Genomic DNA, 20,264 nt, shown 5'->3' with positions numbered 1-20,264 from the left:
TTCATTCACTTTATGGGAGAATTCTACTAGTCTACGAGATAAGTTTCAACTGTCTACATTTTGTATATTTGGTATAACGCAGCTCCAGGTGTCAAAGCACTCATGTCATCCTGTAAAAGTCATTGGCATGCTGCAAAACACTGAACATATCAGCATCACGATATCGCCTTTATTTCACAATAAATATACTAGTTACCAAAATGGTTCATATTGTATTATTTTGTGAGGCTATTATTGTCTTGCTTCTTTGAAATTTTCGACTCCTTAATGGATTATTCACTTGGGATGGCTGTATTTGTTCATAATTCTGTGTTAACAGATACATAACGTATAGCTGTCCAAAACCATCTGGTTGATATACATATCAATATTGTGTCGTTATTGCTTGAACTAATTCTAAAGATGATGATATCAATTTATATAACAATGTACACAATAATGTGTACAAAGTGCATGAACAGAAAACAAACAAATATATAAATTATACTAACAAACTGAAGAACAACAACGTTACACACAATGATTGTTTCAATCACACTTCACAGGAAGTCACTAATGAATTCCAAGAAATGGTGGATACAATTGCGGAGATATGCTGCATCACTAAATCAAAAACCTATATAAAACCGCCTGTTACGCCATAAAATAAGAACTTATTTATATCACAAAACTAAGGCAATTCGAAACGTGAACCGAATTTCTAAAAATATAATACATAGAATATGGGATAATTGAGAACAAAATAATAAGACAATAATTGAAAGAATTCAAAGAACATATAAGCACCTTATTGTAATTGAAACAGTAAAACGACTCTTGTAAGGCTGTGCAAATTCAATGCCCAGCATTGACCATACAAAACATTGGTTGGTACTGCACATGATTAAGCCTAGTATTGAGTGAGAATAATAACAGGCATGTCGACAAGTTGGAAACGCAGTTGTAACTGATACAAATGTACCATTGTGCGACGAGTTGACTACGTTTTTTAATGGAATTACTTGGCGATATGAACGATGAACGACGAGCGCATTTCATGCAAGTAATAAACGTGTTAGCGCATTAAACAAATCTGCAATTACTAAAATTGTCAAAGACTAAATTGAGAATATCTGTGATGGTTATGCAATACATGTATTGTATAAGCTTAATGACCAACATAGGGTCATTCATTCGATCAATAAGAACTGCAATTTTTATTTCATATGCACAAGTTGCCTGACCTGGCTATGTCATATAAGCTATATACCGAGTACTCATACTCATACTGGATGCCTGCTATCTTCTATATTCTGTGACAATTGCATCTTCAAATCTATTCCAATGTTCTACAATATAGTATACAGTGCACAATCTAATATAGGTATGATAATGTTCTGTATAATATAACGCGAGAATTGCGAAACAAACATTTTTTTATTTGCTCTAACAGTTACTGTTGTGTATCTGGACGGAGCAACTCTGTCTCATCTGTGACATGTACATTTTTTTGTCCTTATGCATGTTTTTTTCTGTTATTTATGCTGTGCAGTATTTGTTCAATGGAGCAACTTGTCAAAAAAGTGAATTGTATTGTTTAATCATCAACCATTCTCGTGTTATTCGACCTATTGACATGAATGGCGTTAATTGTTTTTTTTTTATATAGTGTCTTTGCGATCACATGAATTTATTACAATTATCACGAAGCTGAAGAAATATTCAAGACGAGTTATTAGTCTCGGGAGTTGTTTAGTAGTGCCTGTGATTATGTCACGATTATCAATTTTCTGACTACAGTACCTCGAAGCATGGAGGTCCATGTTTGGAGTGATACAAATTTAAACAAGCTAAATGTTGAGGTTGGGTAAAATTTTCAACAAACTGAGGCGATATTATACCCGAATGCTCCGATCTCCGTTACTACACGATCTTCTTGTCGCAACTAGTATAAAAGTAAATCATGACGAACAGAGCATTATACCGTTGTTTTCGTCGAATAATCAATATTATATAAATATACACAGCGACCAGAACCCTTTAAACACTTTGAAACGATAACTTTCACTGCCCCCTCCCAAAAAAAACAGTGAGCCACATGTAGAAAAGTATGGACAAATTATGAACTGTAACGTTTTGCTTGGTCAACCCATGAACTGAACGGAGCTTCAGGCAAAATGGCGTCGTATATGCAGAACTAGATGACCGATTAATATGGTTAATTATATTATCGATTATAGAAATATCTACTAATGCATACGATCGATAGTTGTCATATAGAACGAAAACAAACAGAATATCAATGAACAGCAAACATTTTTTCTTTAACTTTATTAGTCAATCATTTTCTCAATGCAAACCAGATTCAGTTATCTGTTATTTTCTCCCGCAATGCACAATTTCTTATGTAGAGGCAGTCGCAACTCTTTCAAGCACCGATACAATTCATTTTCGATTAAAAACATACTTGGCAGCAAATTACCAACAAAGTATTTTCTTACTGGTGATAATAGTATTTCTTATTATTTTATCCGCATTTGGTGTGATGGCAATATAATAATTTTATCACACAATTCATGCCAACAGGTTTACACAGTCTAATAAATGTTGCACGACATAAACTAATTGCCCATGTAACAACAATCCGCTAAGTTGTTGACACTTGTTTAAATCAATAATTTCCCGTGCCGTAGACTACGAACAGTTAGTTTTCAGATTTGAAACCTCGGTAATAGCACGGTCCAGTTACTTTCAATCTTGCAGTGTTGAATTGCATTGAATCGATGTCTCCACAGGTTTAAAACTTGAGTTGACGTCGTGTGGGACTAACGCTAAATAGTTATAAACTTAATTTGAATGTTCCATCCAACGGTAATTCTTGGTATCAGCTATTCTATGAAGACCTTATTATCCTTAGTGTCACGTTCATGCCTAATTGCGTGGGATTTCACCTCAACTATTACATCACTGGTCTATTCAAATAAACTTGACTTTTGCGGATCGGAATACAACAACTACAAAACAGACATAAGAATTGCCAATAAATAAGTCGTCGAATCAGATCAGGCTGGATTCATTTCCCATTTTATTTATTTTAATCATCAACCATTCGCAAGTTATTCTACCTATTAATAGGAATATAGTTTATTGTATTTCATATAGTGTATTTGCGAGCACTGGTCGTTATTATTTAAAGCGAAAGGGTCGTCACCTGCGCAAGCGCGGGAATTGAGTCCCAAGCGACGATAACAACACATGATAAAAACGCAAAGGCTCATGGGTAGACGCTTGTTTGTAAACAGTAACAAGCTATGACCATCTCTAACAAACTGTTACTGTGCAATCATTAAAAGCACAATTTTCTGTTAAATTAATTTGTCATCAGGTATCTAATCTGTTTAAGACAACTCGATGAACACTAAGTCATCAATATTGCACTTTACGATGCAATTTATTCGATAGAGAAATATCGACTGCCTGGGGTTACCAGCCCTCGGGGTATTCTTGCTGTGACAATATTCCAGACTCTTTTTGTGAAATAATTGTTAGTCTATTGTTAACTGGGGATACAATACGACTTATTCATGCCTACATTGTGGTTATCTGCGCTAAAGTGAATCCGGGTTATTGTTTTGTTACGGATGTGTGAATGTTGGAACGATTCCAGTAAACTAATAATCTTTGAGTGCTTGTGTAGACTTTATCTAGAAGCTTCACTCGCCGCCAAGTACCCAGAGTCGATATCAGACTGATAAACTGGTTCCCATAGTGACACAGGTGAGTTGTATTGACAGTCGTTAGCGTCATTTTTTCTAAAAATAACGTTGCACTTTAATTATTCTTGCTCAAAATGTTGTATCAGTTGGTCATTTTTGATATAATGTGTGGGTGCAAGTGGATGAAAGATATGTGAAGTACTTTAGGTGCGCTCATGCAAAAGGACGGCAGATTGGGAAGTAAAAACTGAATTGTATGTATCTACCGAGCCATTATTTTATCTACTCAGCATTACATCGCCTTGGTATATTGTGGTCAACGAAGGCTTCCAAGCCACCAAATGAGAAATGTGCATAAATTATATGTCTTAGCGAAACAACACGATATCGAGCCACTTACGCGGGAGCCTGTAAAATCAAATGAGTTTAGCCATTTAATCTTGAGATTCATTCTAACATGTATTGAATTTTTGAACGATTGTAACCAACTATCACCAATTATGTTATACTTTGGGATATGTGTACGGTATCTTTCCAGCCCCGTCTTGCACAAAAAGAACAACTGAATCGGATTATATTGTTCTGATGGGTGAAGATACAATGAGTTCAATGTATTTTAGCATCACATATATAATGGAGGAACAAAACTAGCAGTAAAAATAGACGCCAGACTTTAGAATTGTATAGTCTGAGACGCTTCACTGAATAAGTGCCAAAGCATGGCCTGCTTTAGAATTGTCAAATAACACTTTCAACGTTCACAAAAGAAGTCAGAAGCCATTCCTGAAAGCCAATACAATATCATTCATTTATGGCGGTCGTGGTTGACATGACCCAATTACCATTTCTGTTTTCGACCGTTGTATTGTGCTTCGCGTTAAGTGAGCCATCGGTATCTCCTGAGGCGGCTACACACTCAGCAATGTGAATTAAAGTACATTCTGTTCAGACGATCACTTGCGTGGTTTGTGACAATGACTTCCTAGCGAACGAGGGAGTACAACGTGTCGTCTTCATGAGCTGATCGTGTCATTCGTGAACGTGGTTAAAGAACAACGTAATTTTAACCCTCTTAGTATATACTACAGGCGTTTAGTTTCTGTTTTTTTTTTGTTTTTTTGTGGTTATAAAATTTCGGCTTACCGACGCAATTAGTTCCCGACCTATTCAAAATTTGTATTCACTTAATGTTTTTGCTAGATTTATTAGATTAAAAAGTTTGAAAATATTTGATTTATTGAACAAAAACACACAAAAAAATTATACATCCGGTACCACCTGTGCGGAACAAACCAATGACGGTTGCAACAAGTGTAAAGTAATTATATTATGATTGTTTGTCGATAAGCACTATGCCACGTAGAAAAGACCCCACTCCCTCCAGGCACAGGGAAATAATAGTGAAAAGTCGTATGACTTCACATTCAAAAGGAAGTAGCACTCAAATGGAAGGTAACTCAAATGCATGACACAGCAAATTGCGAATGCGAATAAACTTGCGAATAAAATGATCAAACTGTATGAATGAAATAAGTGAAAATCCCTCCCCCCCTAATAAACGCTAGTCGTGGGCTTTGCCGTGTCACGGCATCGTTTTGTTTGATTTGTTACGTGTTTTGTGTGTTCTGACTGTATATCACATATTATGTACAGTATATTTGTTGAAAGAGAATGGTGTTGGCATAAACCTATACTCAAGCACTGAGCAGCTCGTTTCAGTGTTCTACATGTAATGCGAACTGGAACGCAATGTAGCGTACAGCTGCACAAATGGTGGCGTCGGATACTGTTGCAAAAATCAATTTTTCGTCAGGCTGAAGCTGTTTAAATTAAAACAACCTTGAAAGCAAAAAGGCTTCCATTGGCGGATTTAGAGGGGGCCGAGGGGGCCGCCCCCCTTATTTTTAACAACCAACAAGGCTTCGGCGCTCGCAAGCTTGGCCTTCGGCTAACTTACCCCCCCCCCCCATTCCAGAATCCTAGATCCGCCCCTAGCGTCCATGATAAAACTCAATAAAATTCAATCACTGCTCTTGAACTCTTTCAACTTGTATATTTGTGTTCATACATGCATTCAGCTCTACAGGCGTGACCTGGAAGTTTTCCATGATTGAGTGCCACAATTTCTGTTTTAAGATTTATTCGGTATAATAATAGAAATGTATACTCCAACAGCGATGCCTCGGTTGACAATGAACTCTTCGAGTCGCTAAAACTGTATGTCCATGTCTGTTGGGGTGAACATTTGTATAATATAGTATATAATATCGCATGACTATCTGTAAGACGATTGACCGACCCAGTCAGATCAAACATGCCTATTGCAAGTATATTTTGCAATGACGTGGAGCTGATTATATGGGCATCTTATCTTTCGATTTGGCCACGTATTGCAATATATTATGTTTAGCCCGTGCGAAAAGAATCAATAAAAGTTATTTCGTAATTACAAGATATTAAACGAAATTAAAGTCGCGTTTAACGTATAAGAGATTCGTGCTGTTCTGAATAAGACAACTTTAAATAGCCTGTTACACTATTGAACGCGCCTTCACATATCTAGTACAGCATGCGCAATTCGAATCGACGACGCCACAAACAACGGGTAGAATATAATTCTACACACAAAATAAAGCCTATTATTATACGCCATAAGTTACAGCGTGCCGTAATTTTACGGGGTAATTTAATTCCACCATATTAGGAAATGCGCATTACAAATATGGAACGACTAATGATAAAAACAAACATGGCTTCCACCAGGGTTTGACCGGACTCCACACAAAGTTCACTGATTTTATTCTAAACATTTTGGATTTCGTCATTCCTGTGATGTATCCTTGGAAGGAAAAGATGTACAATAATAAGGTTATTATTACTTGTAATAACCTCATAATATTAAGTAATCGATGACCTAAGTAACTATATCGATAGCATAAAAGAAAATGTTAATGAGGTAATATGAGTAAGGGAAGTAAAAGACAATATGTTATATTTCAGTGTGAAGTCGTTTTATTTACTGGCCAGATGTACCACTGGACTGTGAACTTCATATACGAACGTTTTCAAGCTCGTCCATGTCGTGATTCATTGCAACATCCGTGTTACACCATGCTGGATTAGTGTATTGGTTACAAATGTGTTAATATTTGAAAAAAGTTTGCCTTTATTTACCACGAATCATTCAGTTATATTCAGCATTTATTGAAATAGCAGTTCAGCATAATTGTACATACATGACATCTGAAAAGTGCTATTCCATTTCAATTACAGACATGGAAAACCTTTCTACAATTCCAAAAGACTCTGAAGTGATCGATCTGAATGGTTGTAATATAAATGCACTGCCTGAAGATATCGCGCGATACACTAGAGTGAAATCTATTGATCTGCACGACAATGCATTATCAGAATTACCAGATAAATTTGCCGACTTGAAGACTCTTCAAAAGTTGAACTTGTCGTTTAACGATTTTCGATCAATGCCTACACCAATTATTCATCTTCAACAACTGACTTCACTTTCAGTGAACATAAACGATTTGGCCGAGATTCCGACAGAACTCTACAATATCACCGCCTTGACTGAGCTATCACTGTTCAAAAACAAAATCCAGGAAATTTCTCCTGGAATTTCCAAATTAAAAAATCTTATCAAATTCAACATCAAGGATAATATGGTAACTGAGATTCCCGCTGAGATAGGTAAACTGAAACATTTAGAGGAAATCGACATATCCAAAAATCAAGTAACACAGATTCCTAAATCGGTAGATGGTTTAGTACACCTTGCTAAGTTTGACATTAGCCAGAATCACGTGTCAGTGATTCCGGGTGAGATCGGTTGCCTAACACAATTACAGATTTTCAATATTTCAAACAACCAAGTCAAAGATATCCCTCCAACAATAGGTATGTCTATCAGCATATATATTTGAATTGTAATTGCGTTGAGTTTGGTAGAATATATTATCCCAATAATCAATTTAATAATGTTTTCTTTAATTCGTCAGGACGATTACAAATGTTACACAGGTTTGACATCGCACATAATCGCTTGACGTCATTACCTCGTGATATAAAAAGCATGATTGAGTTGAAGGAGTTGTCTCTAACAGGCAATAACCTTAAAGATATTCCCAGGCATATTTACGAAAAGGGTATTGTTGAAATAAGACAATACTGGGAAACCGAAGGTAGGATTCATGCTACAATGATTTATAATCATGCATCATACAACAAAAATACAATGACTTATGTATAAGCATGGCTGACGTATATTTATATTTCAGTGTGATGATTAATTTCTTGTGCTGTTTTAACTAAATATAGAGGTGGAATTAATGAAGGATATCGATGTTCTGAGTGAAGATATTAAACTTGGATCACGGTCATTGACTTATCTGCCGTCTATGATTGGTCAGTACACCAATGTAAAGGCTCTGAATATCAGTAATAACTCTCTTATGTCCCTTCCGATGGAACTTGCTAAATTACAGCAACTTGAGGAGCTGAACTTATCAGACAACCATTTTCAGCAGATTCCTGTACATGTCTGCAAAATCCAAAATATTCAGAAGCTGAATATGCGCAACAATATGCTTACACAGTTTCCGAATGACATTGATAATCTGAAGCAGTTGGATCTGTCGGGTAACAGCATCAGTGTAATTCCAGATTCGTGTCAATATCCGTTAGCTAAACTGGATATCAGTGACAACAAACTGACCAAAGTACCGAAATCCATTAGCCAGCTTCATGAACTTGAGGAGTTCAATTTGTCTAACAATGCCATATATCATGTGTCACCTTTTATTGGTGAATTAAATCAGCTTTTAATATTAGACATTCATAATAATAAGTTAGAAGAACTGCCATTAGACTTTTGGAACCTCACTAGCCTTAATAAACTTGATCTTCATGAAAACAAGCTTAATGAGATCTCAGAGAGAATCAGCCAGCTTCAAAATCTAAGAGAGTTAGATCTCAGCCGTAACAACCTATCAGTGGTACCATCTGGATGCTTTTTACCACAGATACACTCACTAGATATCAGTGACAATGCAGTCATTGATATTCCTTCGGATATTGGTCAGATGACAAGTTTACAGAATCTTAATTTGTCGGGTAACCGTATTACTGAGATCCCGTCTACAGTTTGCGACTTGTACCAACTGTCTCATCTAAATCTGAAGAAAAATAAGATACCGAAACTTCCGTTGAATATTGGTCGACTGCACAATTTACTCTCTTTTGATGTATCAGACAACACAATTGACGAGATTCCATCAACAGTAGGTAAGATATTGAATTAACTAATCTGTAGCATTTTCCTGTGTTCATTCGCACATGGGCTCAAAAATGTGGCAAAAATAAGTTTGCTGCCATATTCGATACGATATTGCGATATTAAGAGCACCAATGTCATTATTGACCTAAATGTATCCTGGACCAACAAAATGAAAATGAAATTTTTAGAAAACTTCTTAATCAATTTACAGTTACTAGTTTTAATAATGAATACTGATGTTGATGTTGTGTTATCATATTAATTCAATATAGGTTTTAATAATGAATAATTATGAATCTTTCAATTATATATTAATCCTGATTTGTTCTAGGAAATCTGGGAAAATTAACGAAGTTCATCATCTCAAACAATGAACTAGATACTCTACCACGAGCAATGCATAAATTGGTAAACTTAAATGATTTACAAATACACGGAAATCCTATCACAGAGCCCACAGAAGATGTTTGCAAGCAAGGTCTGGATGCTTTGCACTTTTACTGGGAAGAATTGGGTAAGAGAGAATGATAGAAAATAGTTCCAAGTATGTTGTTTTGTTTTGCTTTCTTGTAATTTTTATCTTCTGTTGGCCTAATTGTTGTTCCCAAGGCAACTGGGTCACTTCTCTACCAACATGTAATGTATTGATCCTTGCATCAGGCAATCTGCTGACAATTTCAGTAATTGAGTAATAAATGAGAAATAATGTTATTTCCATAGCAACCATATCTGAATCTTCACCAACATGTAATCTGTATTAAGAGCCACCCTCCTGAACTTGAACAGTAATTCACAAAATGTTATGTTACCATGGCAGCCATAATCACATCTCTGTAAAAAAATTCAACTGATTACTGTGTATCAAAGGCAACCCCTTTTAATAATATAATTTACGAAACTTTAATCAAATTTGAATATAATTGAAACATTTCCTAATAAATTCAAAATAATGTTAAATATCAAAATTTGTTTGCTCCCAGACAACGAATTATATGAGATACTGCTGTTTGTTTGCGAATTATCAAAAAGCTGTTTGTTCTGACATTGTGTACTTTTAATACAAATGAATACATTCTTATTCATTCCAGATAAGATTGACATAGACTTATTGAAAGATTTTGATCGCTCAACTACTGATGAAATTACAATAACCCAACGGGATATGACTTACATCCCACCAATGATCGACGAGTACACTGATTTAAAGAAATTAGACTTCAGCGCAAATCGCATTGCGACGTTTCCCGTGGAGCTATCCCAACTCAACAAACTAGAAGAATTAGACTTATCAGACAACATATTCCAGGAGATCCCTGTCAGTATTTTTCAGCTTGGAAAACTTAAGATACTGCATTTAAGCAACAATAAACTAACTATTTTCCCAACTAATATTGGTAATGTAAAAAATCTTGATCTCTCTGCCAATAAAATCACAGAATTTTCCTGCCCTTTCCCTAATTTCAGTAACCTAAGTCGACTTAATGTAAGCAATAATATACTGACTCAGCTGCCAGAAGATTTAACTGGACTTAGCTCTCTGGAGGATTTGGATATTTCGGACAATAAGATTGACGAAATTCCGTCTACAGTTAGTGAACTGCATTCTTTGACCAACCTAAACGCACATGCCAATAATCTTAATGTGGTGCCAGTAGAGTTGTGTACACTAACCAATTTGTGCTACTTGGATTTGAGCAAAAACCATTTGAGTTGTCTACCAGATGATTTCTGTAATCTCAGGCAGCTGAGGCAACTTTATATTCAGGAGAATGAGTTGGAGTGCCTCCCTGCTGATATGCACAAACTAGATGGATTACAATTGTTGCAAGCTAGTCAAAACTGTATTACTGAAATATCAAATAACACTTGCATTCTGTCTGAGCTGGAAATGTTAGATATCAGTCACAATCAGATAACTGAGATACCCGATACGTTCGGTAAACTAAAAACGCTTAATGAGTTAGATTTATCAGGCAACCAAATTCGAACAATACCATCTTCAATAAGTCAGCTGCAACAACTAACTAAATTTGCAATTAGGAGAAATCAACTTTCTGAACTACCAAAGTGCATTGGTGATTTACAACTGCTTCAGCAACTCGATATATCTGGAAACCAAATAACAATGGTCCCTGAAACAATTGGAGTTCTAAAGGAATTAACTAAGCTTGAATTAGGGGACAATCAGCTTACTTCTATGACGCCGAACATAGGTATGTTGAATCAAGCTTGTAAATCATTAGTTGATTTAACACTATTGTAGTGTCTATATTTGTACATTAATTTGTGTTCTTGGACTAGCTTTATGTATTGAGTTCCCAGAAAGAATAGACACTATGTGGTAACTATGCATGTACGTGTGGCGAGTTATTAGTTCATGTTGACCATAGTTATTTGTTCAATGTTAAAAACATTCGACAAGTGTGAGCAAAAATTTTATATGACATATTGTATAACTCTCCTTTAATGTACAGGACTATTGTGTAAATTAGAAGAATTGCATGCCAGGAACAATAAGCTGACATCTATACCACGTGAAATTAAGAGGATAACCACTTTACGCACAATTTCATTAAGAGGAAATGAAATTGAAGATCCTCCAATAAATGAATGTGAAAATTATTTTCAGTTGCTTAGCAACTATTGGGATGAACAAGGTATCAATGTTTCTTTATTTGTATTGCATAAAACTAATGCTGCAACAAACATTGTTATGCTATACATTTAAAGAGGTCTTATTATTGACCCAAAATTGTGCGAATAAACAACAATTGTATACAATTCTGACAGTTCTTACATTCGTTCATTGTGTCCTGTTTCTAGTCAATTTACAGTCTGCATTTCGTCATTCAATAACAATTACATTTCAATTTGTCTCAACAGAACTCAGAATACTGGAGCCATTTGACGTTTCTACTCGCACCATCAGATTAGATGGCGCTCAACTCACATATGTCCCATTACTAATACATAGATATACGAATCTAATAGAATTAGACCTTCAAAATAACAAACTACATTCATTGCCCTTGGAAATATCAAGACTTAACATGCTTGAGAAAATAAATTTGTCAAACAATTTGTTATCTGATGTTCCTGATATTATTTCCACACTTCCTAAAATGTCGACCTTAGTCCTTCGCAATAACAATATTAATGAATTCCCATGTAGTATTGTATCTCTCAAAGAGTTAGATATATCTAATAACAATATTCAAATCATTCCAACAGACATACACACGTTGTATCAGTTGAACAGGTTAGATGTAAGTAGCAATAGCTTGAGAGAACTTCCAGACACACTATATAAAGTTACAACCCTTGTTCAGCTTAATCTTTCAGATAACCAAATAGTTAGCATATCGACGGATATAAGAAGTTTAACTAATTTAAAAGTCTTTGATATTTCAAAGAATAAGCTAACAGAAATTCCTGACGAAATTGGCAACCTCGTCGCACTTGAACGACTGTATTTATCATCAAACACAATACAAATAATTCCTAGTTCTATTGCTAGGCTAACAAATCTGTCAGAACTTAACATTTCAAACAACATTATATCATGTATACCAGATGGAATTTACGCTTTGACAAAGTTACAGAGGCTGAATCTAATGAGAAACCAGATTAAAGATTTGTCTGAGAGTGTTGGTAAAATGGTTGAACTGGTCGTACTTGATATCTCACACAATGATTTATCCATAATCCCATTAAGCATCAGTAAGTTGAACAAAAAACATGAGACATCCTTGCTCATTATTTGTTTACTATATCATTATTTCTCAAAATAGGAATGTAATAATGTAATATTCTTGTAATAAAATCGAATAACATTTGTCATTTAAATTGTTGATAACAGTCCATACCACTGTTTATCAAAATATGAATGAATAATAAGACATTTTATCTTAAATAAAATCTAATAAAATCTCTCTAGCTATTAAAGTATTATTGAATAAGGCATACACTGTCTTCATAGAAACTGGTTAACCCTACATGTATTTCAAGCATAAAACATAAAACTGGATACAGACATAAACTATAAATTTCAATAACGATAAAATTTAGGAAAATGTGTGAATGTTAGTTTTTCTCCTTACTTTTCTATTCTAGAAAATCTACAAATGTTGGAAATCTTGGATTTACAGGGCAATGCCAAATTGACCAGTCTGCCAATCGGAATTATTCGTTTGACAAATTTGAATCAGTGCGGACTTGAAGGAACAACAATGGAGACACCACCCATGAATGTGTGTTTAGCAGGCATCTGTTCCATCAGAGAGTACTTTGAAGCAATTGGTAAACATTACTCTTTCAATTATGAATACGCCTTTCAATGGTGCTGAGATTTGATTCGATCTTTTATTTTGTTGCTTTGAAAAATATTGACAATTTAGGTTTCAAAATATTAAGACTATCATTTGTCATTCAATTTTGTAGAAAATGAAAATTTGGGATCTGACAGAGTAATTCATATTGTGCCAAATAAGGTAAGACTTCAAAAGTAAAATTCACTGCACTGACATGTTATATTGTGTACATTATTAATTTTTTTTTTCTTTGGAAATCAGGAATTTACATACGTACTGCAAAGAGGTTTTTTCATGAAAGTCACATCGGAATGTGTGAAAAAGCCATGTGACATCACAGTTCATACTCTACAAGATAAAACCTACATTGATGAATTAATCCAGTTTGGAAAATTGGAATCCAATATTATAGATATGTCATCAGACTCCTATGAATTCTGCAAGCCATCCATACTAGGGTTTCGATTCAAACCTGACCGAACAAAGTCCATATCGATTTACACACTTGAACACAAATATTGGCGGCAATTGCAGACTACATACATGGTGAGTAAAACATGTTCTACGAACGACATATATGATAAAACAATGTTTCTAACGGTGAAATATTCCTGAAATTGCTGGTGTGAAAATGGCATATACATGTAGGTCCACATTTGTTACCACGGTCCTGTTGGGAGTACTAATCCTTTTTTTAACAGGATGAAGAAGCTATATGTGCGAACATGTCGACACTTGGCAAATTTGCTGTGCTATCTACGCCAAAAAAGGAACGATTTTCTGTTGGTGTAAAGGGAACAACTATCACTTCTACAGTAATGGAAAATGTGTATCTTGTGATTAAAGACTCTGCTGTCAAGTGTCCCACCGATATAGACGTTATGGTATGAAAATAAAGCTTCTATAGTAATTCATATGATTGTGTACCTGATTTCTATCAAATGTTGGTTTGTTCAAGCCTACTACTTGTCTGACCATTAATAACATACTTTCCTCTTTATTTTCAGGTTCAAATTCCAGACCCGAGTTTGACCATTGTCCAGGATTTGTTTCAGAAACATATTTATGTTGGGCCTTTGGTTAGTTTAGACAACTGTAACACTGATCAAAAGGCATTATATAAAAACGCAGATTTTACACTACCATCGCCAGTAGTTGATCAAACAACAAGCCAGCATCGAATTCTGGTGATGCGGCAAGAAGGCAGCAAATGGACGTTGTTACATAAAATCCCTAGTGCACAAGGGCAAGAAAATATTACTTGTGACATCAAGCAGTTCACACGGTAAGCTATTTTATCGAAAAGAATGATCTACACGTTTTCACCAATATTCATACAGTTATTACTTTAGAAAATCACCTTATCAAAACATTTACTCATATTATTATTAAAATAATGTCAAAAAATAGCAATGGTGAAAAAACCTTTCGACATTCTTCTACCCATGGAAACCACATCCAGATCTCTTCGTCTGTATCACTGAAGCAACCCCTCCTTCAAAATCAGAACAAATAATGTGTAACATTGTGTAGTTACCCTGCTTACAGACATCCAAACAAACCAGCGCCAGTAAGAACATAACTTTCCTGGTGGAGGTAGTGACACAGGTGTCATTTTGAGACTATTCTTTTCTTGTATTATTACAACCACCGTGGCATCAATGTGTATAGGTGTCCAATCTGTTAACCAAAGTTGTTGTTAATGCCGAAAATTCGTACACCAAGCAACCTGATTTATTTTGTAGTTCGACCCAGTTTCCTAGCCTCGATCTCTGAAGTCTACATTCGAATGCTGCTTATATCTACATATTTCTGCATTATTAATTAGTAAGTTATTCTGATCATACTCTCCAGGTACATACCGGTTATGGTTCCACGCACTACTGCATCCCTTCCATCAATTGAGAAAACATGCTGGCAGTTACGCAGAGAGCTGGGAATCGGTATATATAATGTGGTTCTAAAGTTATTTCAGAAGAAAGACGACTGTGCACAGATGTTGTTATATATACTGAAAGTCAAGGATGATACACCGTCACGATTAGATTATTTAAATGGAAGGGGTTACAAGTGCATTGATGAAGGACATGTAACTGGTATGGCAATAGGAGATAAAGTTTTCATTTCTGTTACTGACAAATTCGTGTTAAAAACTGTTGGTGAATGCACTTTCAACGAAGGCCCAAATAACACACAAAACATCATTGTTGATGTCAAGGATTCAAACTCAACTACTAAGATTCTTGGAGTGTTGATGCTTAAACACCAGGGGCATAAGCTGGAAGACCCTCCGCTTGTTGGGTGCTGTTTTTGTATTTCTGGTAGAAACAAAATAACCCCTTATGAGCAAAATATCAAAAATTTTACATTTGAGTATTGCAAAGTAAGTAGATTTGTTTATATTATATATATATATTTTATTAATAATTACACATGTTAGTGTTTCGAATTGATGGCATTGAATGGATACTTAGTTCAATTTCACTTCAATATTTGGTGTAAAATTGTTGGATGACCCAATAAGACTTCGGCCATTCGTTATGGTTAAAGGTATATCATGGGTATTGCCGCAAAAGCAAAGGATTGACTTCAATATCGTCTTCATCTTAAATAAAAGCAGCCAGTCATGTAGGTATATCAATATTTAAACAATATGTTATTATGCGACACCTATAGTACAATCATAGAGTTATAAATTAAGACTTCCGCGATATTGCACATGATGCCCTCTAATCTATAGTATCTTCTTTAAGGTTCAGGAGGCATGGCTTGAAGTAAACTGCCCAGAAGGTAAATCAGTCAGTTACCTTCCAATTTCCGATCATAGAGATTTCAGTCAGATTTATCAGATTATTAGTCAAATAACTTCATTGATTCATGATTATTTTTTCACAGAACTGAAGCCAGCTGTTGATTACCTAGTTAGGAACATGGTTTGCGAAGAGCTTTTGTTTTTCGCAAGGAAAGTTGAGCTCGATCCCTCTGACGTCGATGAAATAAAGAGAATCCCTACTGTGAAAGCCAAGATACAACGAATGTTAAAATTGTGGTTCATCAAGATGGGTGACAATGCTACGTTAAAACAACTGTTAGATGGTCTGAATATGTGTAACTTGGCTACTCATGTTATGAAAATTGAACAGCTCACATGAATGTTCTAAAAATTACACCATTACATGGAGATATACAGTTTAGTCATACTACGTTATATAGAACAAATGTTCAATCATGTTTTATAAAGTACGTATACTGTTTATTAAATGAGCTCAATGTCTTCATTGTGCCAAAAGTGATACCAGTAATATCATCATGATTTACCTGAACATTGATTCGTTAACTGTACAATTTATGCTCAATTACAATTCGTTGCTGAATGAATGCACTCAAAAACACTTGTTGGATTTGTGTATGAGAAAGGTATATTCTAGGGTTTTTTTCAGAAAAAAATGACACAGTTTGAATGTGTATAGCGGGTTCAGAAGTCTGACTTTAGCCATGTCATAATTAAGGAGGTCAAGTTCTGTTGCATTTAATTTATTATATAAGGACTTCTCGTGTATTGGGGCGGGTTAAGATACTGTAACTCCGTTGATATTATATCAAATGTTTAGGTTCTTTCATGCAATGTAGTTCTATTGTATAAGATATATATTATGCAGTACGAATATTATTCACGAAAATATAACAATAATTCATGAGACAAATAGATATTTTGTACATTTAATATCACAGGTTATCAGTGATGTCTGAGATTCAACTTATGTACGCCTGTTTTGTCATTAATCCACTTTAATTATTCGCTTTTGGGGTTTCTCTCTTCGGAACGATTACTGTTGCGTAGTGGCGTATCCGTCTGTTTAAAACGATGAAGCGCTCCGTCGGGCATTTCGTTGGAAGCATGTTTAAATGTCCGTAGTTTGTTATTTATTATTCATCCATCCATGGTTCATCCATCCATTCATCCATGATCTACGTTGCGTTCTGGGATGGTCACTCTAAATAAAACGCTGAATAGACCATTTTCTGTGCACGTAATATTCAGTTCGAATGCGGTCAGCTATACTTGTAGGCTTGTCCAGACTTAGTTCGTGATGCACATGGTGGCCGTACATACAACGTGTCAATTCAATATATAGATAGATTTGGCGAAAAAGGAAACAAACTATCTCGCCCAAGAACAGTTATAATTTGTCATAAAGCAGCGAGGCGTGTACTACGATGTCCCCGGGTGATATTTGACGTGAGAGACGTTTAGACAACTAGTAATTAACTGAACTTACTATTTATTTGGTTTTTGGTTTCTGACCGTTTCTTTGTTTCGAATTTGTTATACTACGATTTCCACTCCATAACATTTTTAAATATGCCTTATGCTACTATACTTTTCAATTAGACATGATCGTTTTAATGTAAATTGATAAAGCATTTATCTCCGACGACCATCTCGCTACATTCAAATCCAAAGGTCCCGTTTATTTATTTATAAAAAAATTATAAAAAATGTATTTATATTAATAAATTATTTACGCGGGACTTAGATTCTATTAAATTTGTTTAAAACAAATAAATTATATAAATATTATAAATTACATAAATTGGTAATTCAAGTAGTATTGTCATTATAGTTCTGCACGGCTCGTTTTAATTGCGAAACATTAATTTTCAAGTAGCAGTCGGAACAAACGCCACTCTGACCGTTGAGTAATTTCATACAGACAGTATTCATCCGTTAAGACACTGTGATTTTCCAGGATGTTTCAACCATCATGTGAATTCATAAAACGTATATAAATATATTATATATAAAATCATTCAATGCAGTGTACTCTAATTTATGTTTTGTCTGTATCGAATGACTAAATAGTGCATTAGCGCCCTCTAATGGCTTAATCGGTAATAGGGTTTTAGCGGTTACTGTAAAATACTTTATTTTCGCTTGGAATTAATTTTCGCTGAAGGAATGATTCAGTGAAAATGAAATCCTGTGAATATACCTTTTTTCCTATGTTTTACTTTCAAACTGTCAAAAATCAGTGAAAATAAATTGTATATAAAGTCCAAAAAAAGTCTATTCAGCGAAAATTAATTCCAGCTAAAATAAATTATTCTACAGTATTTTGGGGGGGAAATACAGGGTGTGGACGAATAAAAACAATACATTTGCACACTATGGCAAGAAAAGATTGGTAACAAGATTCACTGAATTGTTCTGTCAACGAACAACGTGTTTTGTACCTTACAACTAAATGCACCTTGTTTATGTATCACCTCCATGTTGTAATATACACCGAGTGGTAACAGTGTGTTTGAAGTGAAGTCACAGTGGTACAATGTGTTAGATACGTTGTCATATTGGCACAGTGCATTAAAGCTGTGGTCAGTGGTTCGGTGCGTTAGATTTGTGGTTACAGTAGTGCAAACTTAGCATTAAGGCTGTTGTTACACTGGTAACAGTGTGTTAGAAGTGAAGTCACAGTGGTGAAGTCACAGTGGTACAGGCTTGTGATCACAGAGTGTATTTTTTAATTTGATTATGTTGTATTCAAAATTAATAAAACCAATCAGGATATTATAATGTAACAGCTGTGACATCAGGTTTGACACACTGCGACCACTGTGACCACAAGTCCAATACATTTTACCACTGTGAGCGCAAGTCTAACACATTGCACCTCAGTGAACAACATTGTACCACAGTCTCAGCATACTGTCATCACTGTGACCACAAGTCCAATACATTTTACCACTGTGAGCGCAAGTCTAACACATTGCACCTCAGTGAACAACATTGTACCACAGTCTCAGCATACTGTCATCACTGTGACCACAAGTCCAATACATTTTACCACTGTGAGCGCAAGTCTAACACATTGCACCTCAGTGAACAACATTGTACCACAGTCTCAGCATACTGTCATCACTGGGACAACAGCTATATTACATCCTACCGTTGCAATCACAAATGACAGGGCAGTGTTGTTTATGCTCAACGTACTGTAAAGGGATTAATTATTCACTGGGTTTTAATTTAGCTTATTTCGCTGACTGGAAAATGTGCTAAATTAAAACCCAGTGAATATGTAAAATTTAGCATAGAACACATTATCTAAATGATAAAACCGTGAATTTAAAACCCACTGAATATGCCTGAAATGGTAAAACAGTGAAATTTAAACCCAGTGAAAATTAGTCATTACACAGTATTTAAATTAGACACGTGGTATATGTTAATGATTAAACTGTGCCACACATGTAATGCATGGACAATATTACAATGTGTCTTTGGTAACGCAACAATTATTATAATTATTTGTACATATCATTAACATATTTGATGTGCTTGGACATTAAATTGACAGCACCGTTATTTACCCTAAAATTGTAAAAGATATATAGACGAGGTAATGACTTTTGCTAGCAGTGCCAAACCCGTATAATAAATACATTTTTAATATTTATATTCATTCGTCTGTTCGGAATGCTTACATATATTAGCATGGCAACCACGTCATTTCACTTCGCGTCGTCGAGTTTCAGTTCACTTCAGCTCAATCGTATTATTTTTATGTTACAGAATACACAGGTTTAAAGCGGAAGGGTCGTCAACTGCGCACGCGGAGGAATTGAGTCCCAAGCGATGATAACAACACACGCTAAGAACGCAAAGGCTCATGGGTAGACGCTTGTTTGTAAACAATGACACGCTATGGCCACCTGACGCATGCGTAGGTGACGACACCCCCGCTTTAATTTTTGTGATATAAGAGGAATATGTTACCATCGATCGATACACCAATGGACGACTGGCAGAAAACCCTATATTTACAAGCAACGTATTAATTGTTGTAATTTCAATTCGCTGATAACACTTCGACCAATGCTGTTGACACTCCACTTTCGCAATTACAGATACGAATATGCCCCTGCCCTCTCGTCGTGATGGATGTCTGTTATTATGTTTAATATATT

The 20,264-nt window shown here is 35.2% G+C and overlaps 2 protein-coding genes across 2 annotated transcripts; both read left to right on the top strand.

The window, feature by feature from the left end:
* The first annotated feature begins 2,762 nt into the window (after positions 1–2,762).
* Positions 2,763–12,975, top strand: LOC100373579 (uncharacterized). Its single transcript, XM_085495727.1, is given in 9 exon segments — positions 2,763–2,949; positions 6,969–7,607; positions 7,709–7,891; positions 8,028–8,993; positions 9,317–9,499; positions 10,074–11,198; positions 11,460–11,642; positions 11,869–12,705; positions 12,923–12,975. Coding segments are annotated over 9 exon segments (4,356 nt in total).
* Positions 12,976–13,191: 216 nt separating this feature from the next.
* Positions 13,192–16,999, top strand: LOC146728980 (uncharacterized). The gene is made up of 8 exons (XM_085495668.1): positions 13,192–13,284; positions 13,426–13,475; positions 13,557–13,841; positions 13,997–14,179; positions 14,303–14,580; positions 15,150–15,678; positions 16,049–16,085; positions 16,191–16,999. The coding sequence occupies exons 1-8, from the start codon at positions 13,215–13,217 to the stop codon at positions 16,445–16,447; spliced, it is 1,689 nt and encodes a 562-aa protein (XP_085351794.1). The 5' UTR covers positions 13,192–13,214; the 3' UTR covers positions 16,448–16,999.
* The last annotated feature ends 3,265 nt before the right edge of the window (positions 17,000–20,264 follow it).

This window comes from Saccoglossus kowalevskii, chromosome 22, assembly GCF_978046115.1.
Source record: "Saccoglossus kowalevskii chromosome 22, keSacKowa6.1, whole genome shotgun sequence".
Taxonomy (NCBI): Eukaryota; Metazoa; Hemichordata; class Enteropneusta; family Harrimaniidae; genus Saccoglossus; species Saccoglossus kowalevskii.
Note: the sequence above shows the minus strand (reverse complement) of the source record. Positions and strands in the feature narration are given on the sequence as shown.